This window comes from Carassius carassius, chromosome 2 (assembly GCF_963082965.1).
Source record: "Carassius carassius chromosome 2, fCarCar2.1, whole genome shotgun sequence".
NCBI lineage: Eukaryota > Metazoa > Chordata > Actinopteri > Cypriniformes > Cyprinidae > Carassius > Carassius carassius.
In genome coordinates, this window is record NC_081756.1 from 33180695 (window position 1) to 33196920 (window position 16226).

The window sequence follows — 16226 nt, forward strand, 5'->3', positions numbered from 1 at the left end:
GTCAATGAAGAGCAGGTTATTCAAATGGAGAAAGAAAACAGCTTTATCACCAGGTGGAAGGACACCACAGTAAGTCACCCCTTTTAACCTTCCTGTTAAATAGGTGTGTTTGTGTGTGTGTGTGTGTGTGTGTGTGTGTGTGTGTGTGTGCAGGCGTGAGACAAAAGATTTTTATAAAGCATGATGTTACAGGCCATAAATGTGTGTGTTTACTTTTAACCTCCTTGTGTTGGCATATACAGTCAGGTCCATAAATATTGGGACATGGACACAATTCTAATCTTTTTGGCTCTATACACCACCACAATGGACTTGAAATTAAACAAACAAGATGTGCTTTAACTGCAGACTTTCATCTTTAATTTGAGGGTATTTACATCCAAATCAGGTGAACAGTGTAGGAATTACAACAGTTTGTATATGTGCCTCCCACTTTTTAAGGGACCAAAAGTAATGGGACAATTGGCTGCTCAGCTGTTCCTTGGCCAGATGTGTGTTATTCCCTCATTATCCCATTTACAAGGAGCAGATAAAAGGTCCAGAGTTCATTTCAAATGTGATATTTGCATTTGGAATCTGTTGCTGTCAACTCTCAATATTAGATCCAAAGAGCTGTCACTATCAGTGAAGCAAGCCATCATTAGGCTGAAGAAACAAAACAAACCCATCAGAGAAATAGCAAAAACATTAGGTGTGGCCAAATCAACCGTTTGGAACATTCTTTAAAAGAAAGAACGCACCGGTGAGCTCAGCAACATCAAAAGACCCGGAAGACCATGGAAAACAACTGTGGTGGATTACCGAAGAATTCTTTCCCTGGTGAAGAAAACCCCCCTTCACAACAGTTGGCCAGATCAAGAAAACTCTCCAGGAGGTAGGTGTATGTGTGTCAAAGTCAACAATCAGGAGAAGACTTGACCAGAGTGAATACAGAGGGTTCACCACAAGATGTAAACCATTGGTGAGCCTCAAAAACAGGAAGGCCAGATTAGAGTTTGCCAAACAACATCTAAAAAAGCCTTCACAGTTCTGCAACAACATCCTATGGACAGATGAGACCAAGATCAACTTGTACCAGAGTGATGGGAAGAGAAGAGTATGGAGAAGGAAAGGAACTGCTCATGATCCAAAGCATACCACCTCATCAGTGAAGCATGGTGGTGGTAGTGTCATGGCGTGGGCATGTATGGCTGCCAATAGAACTGGTTCTCTTGTATTTATTGATGATGTGACTGCTGACAAAAGCAGCAGGATGAATTCTGAAGTGTTTCGGACAATATTATCTGCTCATATTCAGCCAAATGCTTCAGAACTCATTGGACGGCACTTCACAGTGCAGATGGACAATGACCCGAAGCATACTGCGAAAGCAACCAAAGAGTTTTTTAAGGGAAAGAAGTGGAATGTTATGCAATGGCCAAGTCAATCACCTGACCTGAATCTGATTGAGCATGCATTTCACTTGCTGAAGACAAAACTGAAGGGAAAATGCCCCAAGAACAAGCAGGAACTGAAGACCGTTGCAGTAGAGGCCTGGCAGAGCATCACCAGGGATGAAACCCAGCGTCTGGTGATGTCTATGCGTTCCAGACTTCAGGCTGTAATTGACTGCAAAGGATTTGCAACCAAGTATTAAAAAGTGAAAGTTTGATTTATGATTGTTAATCTGTCCCATTACTTTTGGTCCCTTAAAAAGTGGGAGGCACATATACAAACTGTTGTAATTCCTACACTGTTCACCTGATTTGGATGTAAATACCCTCAAATTAAAGATGAAAGTCTGCAGTTAAAGCACATCTTGTTTGTTTAATTTCAAGTCCATTGTGGTGGTGTATAGAGCCAAAAAGATTAGAATTGTGTCCATGTCCCAATATTTATGGACCTGACTGTATGTGCATACATTTTCACAGGTCACAGAATCACTTTGACCAGTATTGGTATTGCTTTGAGCAAATTAGAGCAAACAGCAAGCTCTTTGTGCTACCTAAACTTTCTGTCTCCTGCTTTATACCTCACTGGCACTATGAGGAACAATTTGTTCAGATAATCTGAAAAACAAATTAATCTTGCTTTGTTTGTTGCTGTGCAAGTTTTAAAATTTTCTGCGTATGTGTTCAAGTTGGGGCAAGGACAATGCTGGAACTGACCCGTGAAAACAACTTGAAGCTTTTGAATGCTTAAACACATTCGCATTCATACCCTGGAACACAATACAGTACAAAAGTCGCTTTTAATTCATGAATTGAAAGCATGGTCACCACAGAAGTGATGAATGTAGGTCATTTTCATTTGAAATGCATTTTTTTAAATGTATTTTTCACACACTTCATAGATCTGAACAGACATGACCATCATGTAACCGGCTCATTTATGTATGGAAAAACTAATTTCAAGCCTTTAATTAGTGGTTTTCAACATTTTTGACTTAATGACTACCCATTGTGCAACACACAATTAAGTAAATTATTTTTTAATGCAGTTATATAAATTTAAGGCAACCTGTTTGCTGAGGCCTCCAAATAGGTCCAAGTAGGTGATCACCACTGCTTTAAATCAGTGAGTCTGTAAGAAACATCTATTCTGATAGTTGTGTCCAGACTTTTGACTAGTACAACTATCCACGTTTCATTGTACAAGACACAGAATATCTGAATAAGAGTGTTTACACGCTGTTCTTATGGAAAGTTACAGTAGCATATGTGTCATTTACGCTACATTTAAATACATTTAGCCAAAGCAGTTTGATTCGTTTAGAAGAGGAGCTTTAATCTGCGGTTTACATGAGCCAAGATGTTTGGCAGCTTTTGTTGTGTAATGCAGCTAAATGATGTGTGGGACTCCAGCTGTGTGCCATTTAGTCAGACACACACAGACGACGCTGGTCTGAACTGAATGGGCTGCTGATTGCTTTTGTATTATATCCACAAAGACTGCTGTACTGTTGGGTGCTTAGTTTCTTAGAAAAGTTGTGTTCAAACTTTCTTTCTTTCTCTTTTTCTTTCATTCTTTAGTGCTATACAGTATATTTATATGAATTAAGTATGTATTTAAAGTTCTGTGTGTTTTGTCTCTCTGCACCTGTGTTCACAGTTCTCTCCTGCTGGTGACCTGATATTTGAAGTCTACTTAGAAAAAAAGCAGCCTGAGAAGTGCTGTTTAATCAAGGTTTGTTTCCCTCGCTCTCGCTCTCTGTGGTGTGTGTGAACCTAGAGGGTATTCTGCCACAGACTAAATCAAACTGCAGTTAATCAAAAGCATGTTTGATTTAATTGTGAGAGTAATTGTGTTTTATCAGTAGGCAGGGTAAACCTCAGTTAATAGAGGTTGCTTCAGAGTGTTTTTTTTTCTTCCTCTTGACACTTCTTTGATACCTTTTTTCTCTTTTTCCCTCTCATTTCTCCTCCAGCAAAAGTAGATAAATCCTTATGCACAAGTAAATTAAGTCTTGATCATTTGAAACACTGCAAACAGAATGATACTGATGTCTGTGTCTATAAGGTGTCTCCTAACATGAGGTCAGACGAGCTTGCTGTCAACACTCTGGAGATGAAGGGGATAGAGGTCAAAGCTCAAGATCTCTGGACCACTTTTGAGGTCATTGAGAATGGAGAGCTGGGTAAGGGTCCTGCTGCTGTTTAATCTTACAGTAACACTAAAAACAATTGAAATCAATATTTAAATTTAACTTACGGGTGAATTCTACATAAAATGTCTTTGTATAAGTGTATGCAAAATTAATAGAGCGTTTAATGATGTTCCGCTAAGGCTTACACACACATAAAAATATTTCAATAGTGCTGTGAACGCACGGTCAGTACTATTATTATTTCATGAGGGTTATGATAAATGATTAACAGATTGTGATGCATTGGTGGGAGGGGGAGACAGGTGGTGTAAGAGTGATTTTTGCCAATAGAGAGAGCATTGTGTTTTCCTTTTTACAAATTACAACTTGATAATGGATCTATTTTGCACTTGAGTGTGTTTTCTAATCATAGTCATATTGACATAATTATGTTTGTCTGGGAGGACAAACTCCAAGCACAAACAGGGGTTTGGTTCATTTTTTTTTTTTTTCATGTAATCTTTGATATTTTTGAGTGAACTGATGGAAGAATATACAGTTCTGCTGATTCATTTTTGAGATCCTAGAGAGTCTTTTGTATGTTTGGCCATAAACATATTATACACATTTACACAAACGTCCGCTCACCATATTGCAACATGCAGCCCATCAAACATACTTACATGAATTGCATTCTGGCACATTTTGGAACACAATGATGTGTGAAATTGATGAGCTTACATTGTTAGAAGCTAGAAGTATTATCATATTTGTATAGCATACTGTATTTTTCTGGGCTTTCTGTTCTGTGTAATAGTGATCAGTTGAGAAACAAGTCAGATGGAGATTTGCTTTCACTTATCCTACGTATCATTTGTCTCTGTGCTCAGAGCGGCCCTTACATTACAAAGAGAAGATTCTGGAGCAAGTATTGGACTGGAGCTCTCTGGAGGATCCCAGCTCGGCCTTCCTGCTCATTAAGAAATATTCTGGTTCTAAAATGACAGATTCCAACTCAGGTACCAACAATAATGCACCCCAGCAGATTACTCTAAACTATAATTCTCAGATTAAACAACCTTATTGTTTTATTACATTTACAGTTAGTCTTTAAGTGGAGCCACATTCAAACTTTAGCTTGTGGTTATACTTAGAGCTGTGCTTAATGTTTTTTTCCCTCTCATTATTCAGTGTATACTAAATAAACACAAAGGAAACATTATACTTTTTATTTAATAATTCTTATTTTCTTTACGTTTACATATTTTTACTAAAACTTTAAAACGCCAATGCCAACACTTTCAGGTAAGGACCAAAATAAAACAACAAAAAAGTCGAGTTTGAACTGATTACCAGAAATGAATAAGACTTTACTATAACGCTGTTCTTGCTATTGAGGTTTAAGTAAGAGATGCTAATAAAACTGTACACGTATGTCTCAATTCTCTCATGTTTATTTTATCCTATAAAACATCCCATATTGAAACTCCTGTGTATATTGTCTGGTGATGATGCTAATAAATCATTAAATTTGAGTTTTAAATCCATTAACTGAATTAACTCTATGACCAAAAAAACTGTACAATAAATCACCTGATACATCACCTAGACCTAGTTACTATCAGACATAAAGTTTTCTGATTCTGGCCTAATTTCATAACTTTTTAGAGTCTACATACCAATTTCCAGATCAATTTTCACTCTTGATGATAAATGGAGTGGTTGCAGAAAAGCATAGCAGGGGTTTTTTTTAGAAAGTGCATTTTCACTCTTTTTGGTTTCCTAGTGAAACCATCAGTAACGGCAGCCAGAAATCATAATTTTGTACCTGCGCTGAGTAATAGCCTCTCTGCATGCCTCAATAAAGATATTAATATATATTAAGCAGCACTGTGATTCAAAGGTTTATGGATGTGGCAGGATCTGTATGTGCTAGACTTTCAAATGTGTTAAGCTGGAGAAGTGTTGCAGATGAGATTTCAGTTGCTTTTCAATGCAACTTCAGACATTTTAAAAATGTATGACACCTTGCTACAGTTTGAAGTTGAAGAAGTGCTACAGTATATGGATGGTTTGTATGTTCTATCTCATAAATAGTTAATGGTATGACTCAATATGTTTTCTATGTGGTGTTCTGTGTTTGTGAACAGATAAACTCAAAGATTTCATTAAAGGAGAGCAACTCAAATTCAAAGACGGTTCTTCCAAACTGCTGTTGGGAAAGAAGTTTCAGGACCGCTACCTGGTACTCCAAGACAAAAAACTGCTGTTATACAAAGATATAAAAGTACGTCTCCTACATTTTCACTCTTAATTCCAAGTCTCCTCCTTTTTTAACAAATCAAAATGGCTTGCAAGGTCTTCAGTTATCTTTGCCTATGGTAAAATGTACATATCTCCATCCCTGCTGTTCATCGGAATCGACCTTTGCGCAGTATCTCTGCGCCAACGGCCCTGCAGCAGTCGCCGGTTTACCAATTTTGATTTCCCAGCATGGCATTTCTTTTCAGCTCTTTGTTTAGCTTTTTTTGCATGCGTTTACAGATGAAATAGTAATTAAAAAACACAGCGGATGTCAAATTACCTGCTTTGGGACAATTGCAGGGGCTCGCTTGAAATAAGCATGGCAAAAAAACAAAAAACATATTGGCTATTTTCTTTTTGAATTAAAGTAATGTGGGACTTCTCATACCCCCCTGAAATGAGTACAGTGATTTAAATGACTGCAGTCTGTTAGGTTCTCTCTCTATAATATCTCCTCATAGTTGCTTTATTCACTCTGTGCACACGCTGATCTGCTCTTCCTCAAGGGCACACGCTCTGTGAGCTAAGACACAGTCTTTTAAAGAGTGCAGGATGTGTTAATAACTGAAATTTGAGCAAAGTGTGGATGTGTGTGTGTGTGTGTGTGTGTGTGTGTGTGAGAGAGAGAGAGAGAGAGAGATGGAGGGAAGGCAGAGAGGCGAAGGCACTCTCAATGAAGGCTGTTCTTTCCTTAATTAGTGTAATTTCTGGCTGCTGCAGAATATTCAGCTAATTATCAGGCGAAGAAGGTGGGAATTGGCTGTGAAGCAGAAATTTAAGTGAAATTCTGATGCCTTTGTTTTCTGTTTCTCGCTTTTTTGTAAGTTAGGATTCTCGGTTAGATCTCATTTTGCCATCGTTGAAGTGTTTGCTGGAGCCGCTTGTGTTTTGCAGTGCATTACATACCAAGAACATCCCTTTCAGGCAACAACACAGTGTTGTCGGCACATTCTTGTTTACACAATGCCCTTGGGCTCCCAACAGCTGTAAACAGGAAATTGCCTTTCCCCCCACTTTTGATTCAAGTGGATGAGATGGGGGAAATAAATCTGTTTTTTTTCTTCTTTCAAACGACTTTTCTGCATACAGTATGTGAACCAGTTTTGATGGTGCTGATTGTTCAGAAAGGATTTTATTTGATATATAGCATTATTACCTAAATATATAAAGCAGCATTAACCCTTATGCGTTGTTGGGGACGTTTTCGTCCACTAGGGGGTAAAGTTGAGTCTTAATTTGGCCACAACTTTCTCTGTGTTTGAGCTAATGGAATGATTTTTGGTGACAAATCTTATTTTGACCCATATTTTGGGAAAATGGTTTGAAATTTTTTAAAAACTCAACGGTACACTGTGGGCAAATTCACTACCCTTTCGTTATTTTCGTGGATGAAAACATCCCCTAAATTAAACTGCTGTAAAAATGTATCAGATAAATATTTTTTTCAATTTTTTTTGCATAAATCTATTAATCAACCTCAGTCCTGATCAAAACTACCAAATGTATAAAAAAATCCTAGATTTTAACTCTTTAATTACCAAGTTCATAAATGAACACACAAAATGACATATTTTGTATATAAAAAGTGATTTTGGACTGGATATTTTTTTACCTTTTATCACAGTCTTGGGCATGTCAAAGATTAGTAACAAGATTGGCTTTGATGCATTGTTAGTTTTTGTGCAGCATTAGATTTTAATTTTTTCTCCCTCATTTACTGTTCGTGGCTGTTTTTGCCCCATTGACTTCCATTATAACGACATTTTTTGATTGCAAAGCCATGACACCATATAATCATGCATTCTTGATTGTTTGTGGTTTTCCCTTTTGGGAAGAGGTAAAATTTGTTATTTTTACAGTGGATCACAAGGTGGGACCATTAACCCTTTAGATAGGCCTGTGCAAAAAAGGCTTAGTTTCTGGCTTGTATATGGAGTTATATGGAGTATAACAGCAAATTATAGTGTTTGTGTGTGTGTGAGATTCTTGATTATTGGTGGTTTTCCCTGTTGGGAAGAGGTAACATTTGCTATTTTTTACAGTTGATCACTAGGTGGGACCATTAACCCTTTTGATAGGCCTGTGCAAAAAAAGGCTTAGTTTCTGGCTTGTATATGGAGTATAATAGCAAATTATAGTGTGTGTGTGTGTGAGAGAGAGAGGGAGAGAGAGAGAGAGAGAGAGAGAGAGCACTTACCTTGATGTATCTGAAAAAATCCAAATATGCACCTCATGCTCTCAGAACTACATGGAGTAAACAATAAAAAAAGAAGTGTGTTTATGCACCTGCTGCCTTTTGATGGTGAAAAGTACGGATGGCCTATGTGTGAAACGCTTGTCTTTTCTTGATGTAAAGCCAGTTTAAAACCTTAAAATCCTGTAAAAAAAATCTACTTTGCATCAAATTTATGAACATAATGTATTATGAACCAAAATGCAATACTAACTTCAAATAAGCTGCAGCTCGCTGTAGGTGTCAAGCTGCATAATCATTTCTAAAACTTTGGTACAAGTCAAGCCCTTTCTCGTGTTGCTTGCTGCTCTTCTCACCATTAAATGACCAGCACGATGGCATGCAATTGTTTAAATCCACGTACTTTGCTGTTGTTTATTCTATTCACTTGTTAAGTCTGACGTCACGTAGCAGCGCTTCCGTGTCCAAACGCTCTATCAGTTACCAAGAAAAAACAACAAAAGGTGCTAATATAAACTCACAATGTGAGTCTCGCAGGCTGAGAATCGCGTTGTCATGTCATGACATCATCAGTCATGCCCTCTCTACCTTACGCAGACCACGCCCACTTAGATCAGATATCACATCAACATCTCAGCTTGAGGGGTACTGAGGGTCATCGCTTTTGTCATCAATAATTCGCGCCTAAAAACGCGTGGAAATCGCTAGTCGCGCCGCTTTCTCATTGTTTCCAAAGTGCTCGGGCAGTTGCGCCCCTGAGGCGTCAAGCGTGTCGCACCGCGTGCGCGTCGCGACCGCGTTGCTTCCATTATGAGCGCGCATACCGGTGGCGCATACATGGTGGGATAGGCCACATCGTGCTCGGCTTGCAGACAAGACTCTCGAATCTTATATTTTGCAAGTGCAATACCTTGTAATAGAGGTAATGACTTACGGATGTACTCTGAGAGAGAGATTGTGTGTGTGTGTGTGTGTGTGTGTGTGTGTGTGTGTGTGAGAGAGAGAGAGAGAGAGAGAGAGAGAGAGAGAGAGAGTGAGAGAGAAACACACTCGTGCTTCACCTGATGAAGGAAACCCAAACTGAGTCTGACTCCAATCACAACCCCAACATTCAGAAACTAATTGACAAAAATCTGAAGTATAATTATGATGAAAAATGAAAAAAATGAATTTGAGCTCCAAACCAAACTCCAGTGTTATTCGGCCCTAAACAGAACCACAAAACTGGCAAATTACTTATCACTCAAGCAATTAAAAGAAAGACAAATCCTTTCAAAATATCGACTCAGTGATCATGATTTGGAAATAGAGATTGGTAGACATAAAAGATCCTGGCTACCGAGAGAAGAGAGGCAAACACTGTGAGCTGAATCAAACAGAGGATGAGAAACACTTCCTTCTTGTCTGTCCCAAATTTAGCACTACAAGAGAAACATTCTTCCCACAGTTTGAAGCTTTGAATCCTTTATTCTTGTCTCTAAATGACTCGGAGAAACTACTCTATATACTTGGAGAGAATGAGACAGCAGTCACAATAGCTACTAAATATTTATACACCATACACACCATACGAAAGGGATAATTTATTGTATTCAACTGTTTTATTTTATATTCTTAATTCTATATAATTACTATTATTAATATTAGAAATATTATCTGCTGCTGCTATTTTTATTGTATTTTATTGTAATCATATTTTATTCTGTATCTAAATGCTAAATTTGGCAATACTATAACTCAAATGTCATGCCAATAAAGCAACTTGAACTTGAGAGAGAGAGAGAGAGAGAGAGGAGAAATGTAAGAAAGTTTAATGTTGTATGTAAACTGTGTTTGAGGGGAAGTTGTGGCCTAATGGTTAGAGAGTTGGACTTGCAATCGAAGGGTTGTGAGTTCGAGTCTCGGGCCGGCAGGAATTGTGGGTGGGGGGAGTGCATGTACAGTTCTCTCTCCACCTTCAATACCACGACTTAGGTGCCCTTGAGCAAGGCATCGAACCCCCAACTGCTCCCCGGGCGCCGCAGCATAAATGGCTGCCCACTGCTCTGGGTGTGTGTTCACAGTGTGTGTGTGTGTGTTCACTGCTCTGTGTGTGTGCACTTCGGATGGGTTAAATGCAGAGCACGAATTCTGAGTATGGGTCACCATACTTGGCCGAATGTCATGTCATGTCACGTCACGTCGTTTGAGAGAGAGAGAGAGAGAGAGAGAGGGGGGGGGGGTGTTCAGAGAGGAGTCTGTTGGATGTTTAGCTGTTATTTGTTTTATGGACTCAATGTTGAAAATGTAAAACATTTCTGTTGGCAGAAGTGAAAAATAAATCATTTTATGAAGTTACAATTTTGTTTGATTCCATGATGTATTTTACTGAACATGAGTATTTACAATGCAAATCCAAATTATTTTAATTTACTGTTACTTATATCTTGTCTTTAACTTTATTAAGATCAGATTCTGCAGGTAAAATTACAATTATAAGGTGACTTGACTTGGACTTGACTTGACTTACTACAGGACTTGACTTGACTTGACTTGACATAACTTGTGACTTGACTTGACTTGACTTGCCTAAGAAAAAAATACTTGGGACTTACTTGAGACTTGAAGGTTAAGACTTGAGACTTACTTGAGACTTGCACATGTGTGACTTGGTCCCATCTCTGGTTAATGGTCCCAACTAGTGATCAACTGTAAAAAATAGCAAATGTTACCTCTTCCCAACGGGGAAAACCACCAACAATCAAGAATCTCACACACACACAAACACTATAATTTGCTGTTATACTCCATATAACTCCATATACAAGCCAGAAACTAAGCCTTTTTTGCACAGGCCTATCTAAAGTGTTAATGGTCCCACCTAGTGATCAACTGTAAAAATAACAAATTTTACCTCTTCCCAAAAGGGAAAACCACAAACAATCAAGAATGCATGATTACATGGTGTCATGGCTTTGCAATCATAAAATGACGTTATAATGGAAGTCAACTGGGCAAAAACAGCCACGAACAGTAAATGAGGGAGAAAAAATTTAAATCTAATGCTGCACAAAAACTAAAAATGCATCAAAGCCAATGTTGCTACTAATCTTTGACATGCCCAAGACTGTTATAAAAAGTAAAAAAAGAAATCCAGCCACAATTACTTTTATATTGAGAATAAGTCATTTTGTGTGTTTTTTCCCCCCAAATCAGTGACATCATTTATGAATTTGGCAATTAAAGAGTTAACATCTTTGATTTAAAAAAAAAAAAAACATTTGGTAGTTTTGATCAGGACTGAAGTTGATTAACAGATTTATGCAAAAAAAAAAAAAAAAATGAATATGAATATGATAAATTTTTACAGCAGTTTAATTGAGTGGATGTTTTCATCCCGAACATAACGAAACGGTAGTGAATTTGAACAATGCACAAGGGTTAAGAATCAGCTAGGTTGTATTTACTGTAAAATATGAATAGATACAGAATTATTGTGCTGATTTTGAAACATATGCTATTGTTTCCACAGAGTACCAAACCAGAAAGAGAGGCTCCATTAAAGTCGGTTAAATGTTACTTAGGGCTGCGAAGGAAGTTGAAACCAACAAGCAGGTAATGGTCTTTATCTAGTGCTCTACCACTAAAAGACCTTTAAAGCAATTATTTATCATTCATATTTAGAAAAAAAGTGCTACCTAATCATGTCTTCCTCAAGTTCATCAACAAATTGGTGCCTTTTGTAACACTTTCCCCGAACTCTCATTATAATCCTTATTTTAATCCAGAGCACGTAGACCCCGTGAACCGTGATACAAAACAAATTATTCTAAATTAGTGTGGCCACACTGAAAGACTTATTAATAATCCTAAATGTGTTATTAAGATCGATTCATAAATGTTCTGACATTAACTCTAGGTTCATGTTCAAATGAGCTCCGAGTTCAGTCTTTATCTCTTATTCCAAACATGCAGAGCTGCTTGGTTTAGTGCCAGACGTCCCCTCAGAAAGAAGACTATCACAGTCAATCTGAAAGCACATTTATATCTCACGATTATAAAATTCATTAAATGTCATTTAGCAAATACACTGTACTACTGTATGGTTTTCTCTCTCCTGCTGTGAAAATTGTTAACTGGATTTGTTTCATTTCAGTAATTTATGGCTGTTGTGTAATTTATGAGTGCGCTGGAGGTTTTTTTTTTTTTGCTAATGATCATTTATTCACAGTTTTCTTTGTGGATATATCCACAGCATGATTCTTGTAATAGCATTTACCCTTAAATGGCTTTCAATCCGTTTTTAACATTATTTTATTTTAACATTAATTGATATTGACATGCATTTTGCTTTTGTTCATTTTAGGGTGTTTGTTCAACTATAGGCACTTCTCCCTGGTCTAGAAAATGAATTCTCTCAAATGACATTTTCACACTCTCATATTTACTTTGTTTACTAACAAATCCCTACAGTGGACATACAGTACATGCATCACAGAAACAGTCATGAACATTTCTACCACAGTGTCATTTTCACCACATTTCAAATAGAGTATTTTGTTTTATAACATTCTGTGGTGGAAATGACATTTTAAACAGTTTTGGAGCCTCCACATATTGTAACATGCAGGGAAAAGGCCTAAGATAATGTGGTCATTAATTAAGAAATTTCTTTCCACGAAAAAATGTGTGGCCATGATTTAACTGAATTAAAACAAGAAAACAAAATAATTTAAAATGTGGCCATGTTTTTCCTAAAACAAGGGAATTAATTGATCAAAGATGGCTATTATTTAAATAAAATAAATTAACAATAAAAAGTGGAATTTCTTTGTTGTTTAGAATTCAGTGTTCCCGTAATTATTTTGGTTATTATAGGTTTAATAAGGAAGTTTCATCTTCTTTCCAAACAAACTGCACCCTTTTTAAAAAATTATCATTTGATTTTTACATACACCAGGTGACCTGTAAATGTGAAAAAAAAATAATAATTTTATGAAACACTTCTTTTTCAAATTGCCTGAAAATAAACCACATGTGAGCGATATAATTTTTTTATTTTTTGTGAAATTGATGTGTTTGCATTTGGCATATTTTCAACTCGCAAATTTAGTTTGCACAGTTTAAAGGGTAATGGAAACAGCTATTGTTGTCTCCTTGATACACAGGTACACTAACTTTTGATGAAACTTATATAAGCAAAAGTATTTGTTGTGTTGTAAGTGACGTCAAAAGTGGCAGACAGTTGTAATAATTTATATAAATTTGCACATACTAAATGGTTTATTTAATTGTTACATTAAATTGTTTTAAAATCATGTTTTGTATTGGGCTTTCAGAGTTAAGGCATAAAATTAATATATAAAAGGCAATAAAAAAAAAATAAATAAAAAAAACACCAGGGACAAAGTGCCGGAGGTTAAAGAAACACATTTTGATGCTCATTACGTGAGCAGTTGTGTGGAAATAACTGCTGTTTGTCAGCCACAGTGATTAAAGTGTTGTGTGCAAGGTTTAGAGTATGAACCATGAATTCAATAAACTAACAAGAACTAGGTTAGCAAAAAAAGTTACATCTCTAAGAGTGTAAACTATAGCAGGCCATGTAAAGATGATAAAATTCTTTTACACTAACACACAATAAATACAGGTCATCTTTTCTATTATGCTTGTCAGCTAGCTATGAATGTTAAGCTGAATTTAGCACTTTAAAGGTTCTCAAGGGTCAGTCTGCAGCGTCATCAGGAAAAGCTGAATATAGCTGTAAATTGATGTGGAGAACCTGAATGAAATGCTGTAAAACTAATAGAATACTTTCTGACTCATTTTCAACAGTTGGGGATTTACTGTTTATACTGAAAAGCAGCAGTGGTAAGTGCAATTAACTCTGTTCATAATTGCACAGTCAATCAAACTTAAGCATGTTTAAAAAAAAAAACATTTATCTGGAACTGAATAATCAAGAAAGATTCTTTGAGTTGCTTAGAGACTTGCTGAGGTTTTGCACATCGTAGTACTTGAACTACAGAACTGCATGACTGAATTTCAAATAGGACACTTGAGTGCTTCAGTGTTCTGAATATGTGCCTTTGCATCCTCCCTGAAAAAGGTATTTCTGCTGTAAAGGGAATGATTCTCAGCAGGACTGGGTCACCTCCATTATCAGAGTGAAGGTGAGCTTTCTTCGTTTTCTAAGTGCTCATAATGTGCAGTTAACATTATAAAAAAAACCTCTTTACATGCCCATTTGTAACAATGTCATTTTTAGATGGGTACTGTTCCACATCTGGCACTTAGTTGCTACTTATTTCAAATTTAAGCAACCAAAAATTGTTCATAAATCACAAGTTTCATGATATTACTATAGTTTTTTTTTTCTTCTTTTTGGAGTAGAAAGTACCTTGGAGTACCTTGTAAATACCATAGTACGTGATAACATTGTATTACCATTTAATACCATTGCAGTACTTCATTATGAAAAAAAGTGTACTTCAAATTTTAAAAGTACATGTCTTTTTAAAAATGCACTTGCAGATAATGTTAATAAAGCAAAGGCCACTTATGTGTTACATTACATTTAAATCATGGTTTTAATAAACTTTTGTTAAGTTGACTAACTTTCTAAAGAATATGTAAAGTCTTGATTGTATCTTAGATGTAGTGTGTTATTCAGTATTACATTTAAAGGTAACATTTTTCAAATGAACTAAATTGAAGCTTCATTATTTCAAATATAACCAAATACAACACAGACATGTTTCAATAGAAGTGTATTTAGTGTTATATTAGTTTTCAATCAATGACTGCATGAACAGTTGGCATTAAACTTAACCATATTTCGAAAACAACAAGTGATAATTATGAAAAAAATTACATATAAAGTTTTCAATAACTGGGTCGAAATAGCACTCTAAAGTTCAGCTGCATTTCATGTATTACATTTTCAACTAATTGCAATTAACATGCTGTTAAATATCCAAAAACATCACATTCTCTTCACACGTACTTTAAGTCTCTCATTGTTATATTATTTCATTAGTATTTTCATAAGGGCCATGATACCCCTATAGTCCTTTATCATAATGCTGCATTTCCTTTTCCCAGAGAAAGTTAGATGAAAACTAGCCCTGAGAATTGAGGGAATGCTTTCAAGGTCATCCTCCATGAGTATAAATCACATTATCCGGAAAGGTCTTTTAGCTGAAATAAGGTCATGAGGACTGCCTCAATAACACTGGTTCCAGCAGACTCTTCTTTATACAAGCTGGCGCTACTACACACCAAGGGCCTGACTCAGCTGATTCACTGCTAATAACTTAAACCAGAGGAGTACTGTAGTAGATGATTTGGCCATTGTTTAGATCTCTCCTCCAATCCTCTAACCCTCGCCGATTTTTCCTTACCCTCTCTACGGTCCTAGTGCCTCATCCTTATCTGCTTCCCACAGGTTCACTATTTTCATTGTCGAGGGTTATTCTTGCTTTTGTGGCTTTAAACTGATACGAGGAAGAAAAATAAAGCACTTCGTTTTTTTTTCTTCTTTTCATTCTGGGGAGGTGGGCATAGAGGGGTGCTGCAGAATTTTTTTCGAGCAGCAGAGTAAACGAGGAGCGGAGGGCATGTACCATAATTCAGTGTACAGTGCATATTGCTGTGACTCATTATTACATATACTAAAAGTAATAATCCATGCAGTTGGATTAATTGATACTCTGTGCACTGAGACTCTTTGAACCTTTCACTGCTTCCATTTCACCCAGTATTCTGCTTGGCATGGTTTCCATAGAAACTGGCGAGCAGTGCTGGGTAGGTAAAGGAACAAGCATATGAGACTTTCTGCTGCTAAAATGAGGATGTAGACGTGAAGAACCACTTAAAGGCCGTAAAGTCACAGTGGAAAGTATGAGCTGTCTTAGTGAGGGTTCAGCTCAGGAATAGGTCCAGAATGTTCCAGCACATTTGTTCCTACATCAAGGTCAAAAAGTTAGGGTTAGTTAGAGCTGCTCAAGAATATATGGAAGTTTTAAGTATTTCACTTCCCCGAGACTTAAAGCTTAAAAAGTAAGGAACATTTTTGTATGAAACAATTTCTTCCTAAATTACAACTAAAATATCAAAATATCAGGCAAGCTTCTGACTTCTAGGCCTAGAAATTTCATGAAAATTAATAAAATCCTAGTCAGT

The 16226-nt window shown here is 36.7% G+C and overlaps 1 protein-coding gene across 1 annotated transcript in view; it reads left to right on the forward strand.

Moving 5' to 3' along the window:
- Positions 1 to 16226, forward strand: part of LOC132109154 (arf-GAP with Rho-GAP domain, ANK repeat and PH domain-containing protein 2-like) — a 97722-nt gene that overhangs the window by 77190 nt on the left and 4306 nt on the right. Inside the window, exons 24-31 of the mRNA XM_059515294.1 lie at positions 1 to 69; positions 3091 to 3165; positions 3499 to 3616; positions 4456 to 4584; positions 5716 to 5852; positions 11575 to 11657; positions 13878 to 13913; positions 14152 to 14215. Coding sequence (XP_059371277.1) covers positions 1 to 69; positions 3091 to 3165; positions 3499 to 3616; positions 4456 to 4584; positions 5716 to 5852; positions 11575 to 11657; positions 13878 to 13913; positions 14152 to 14215 — 711 coding nt within the window. The remainder of the gene's footprint in view (positions 70 to 3090; positions 3166 to 3498; positions 3617 to 4455; positions 4585 to 5715; positions 5853 to 11574; positions 11658 to 13877; positions 13914 to 14151; positions 14216 to 16226) is intronic.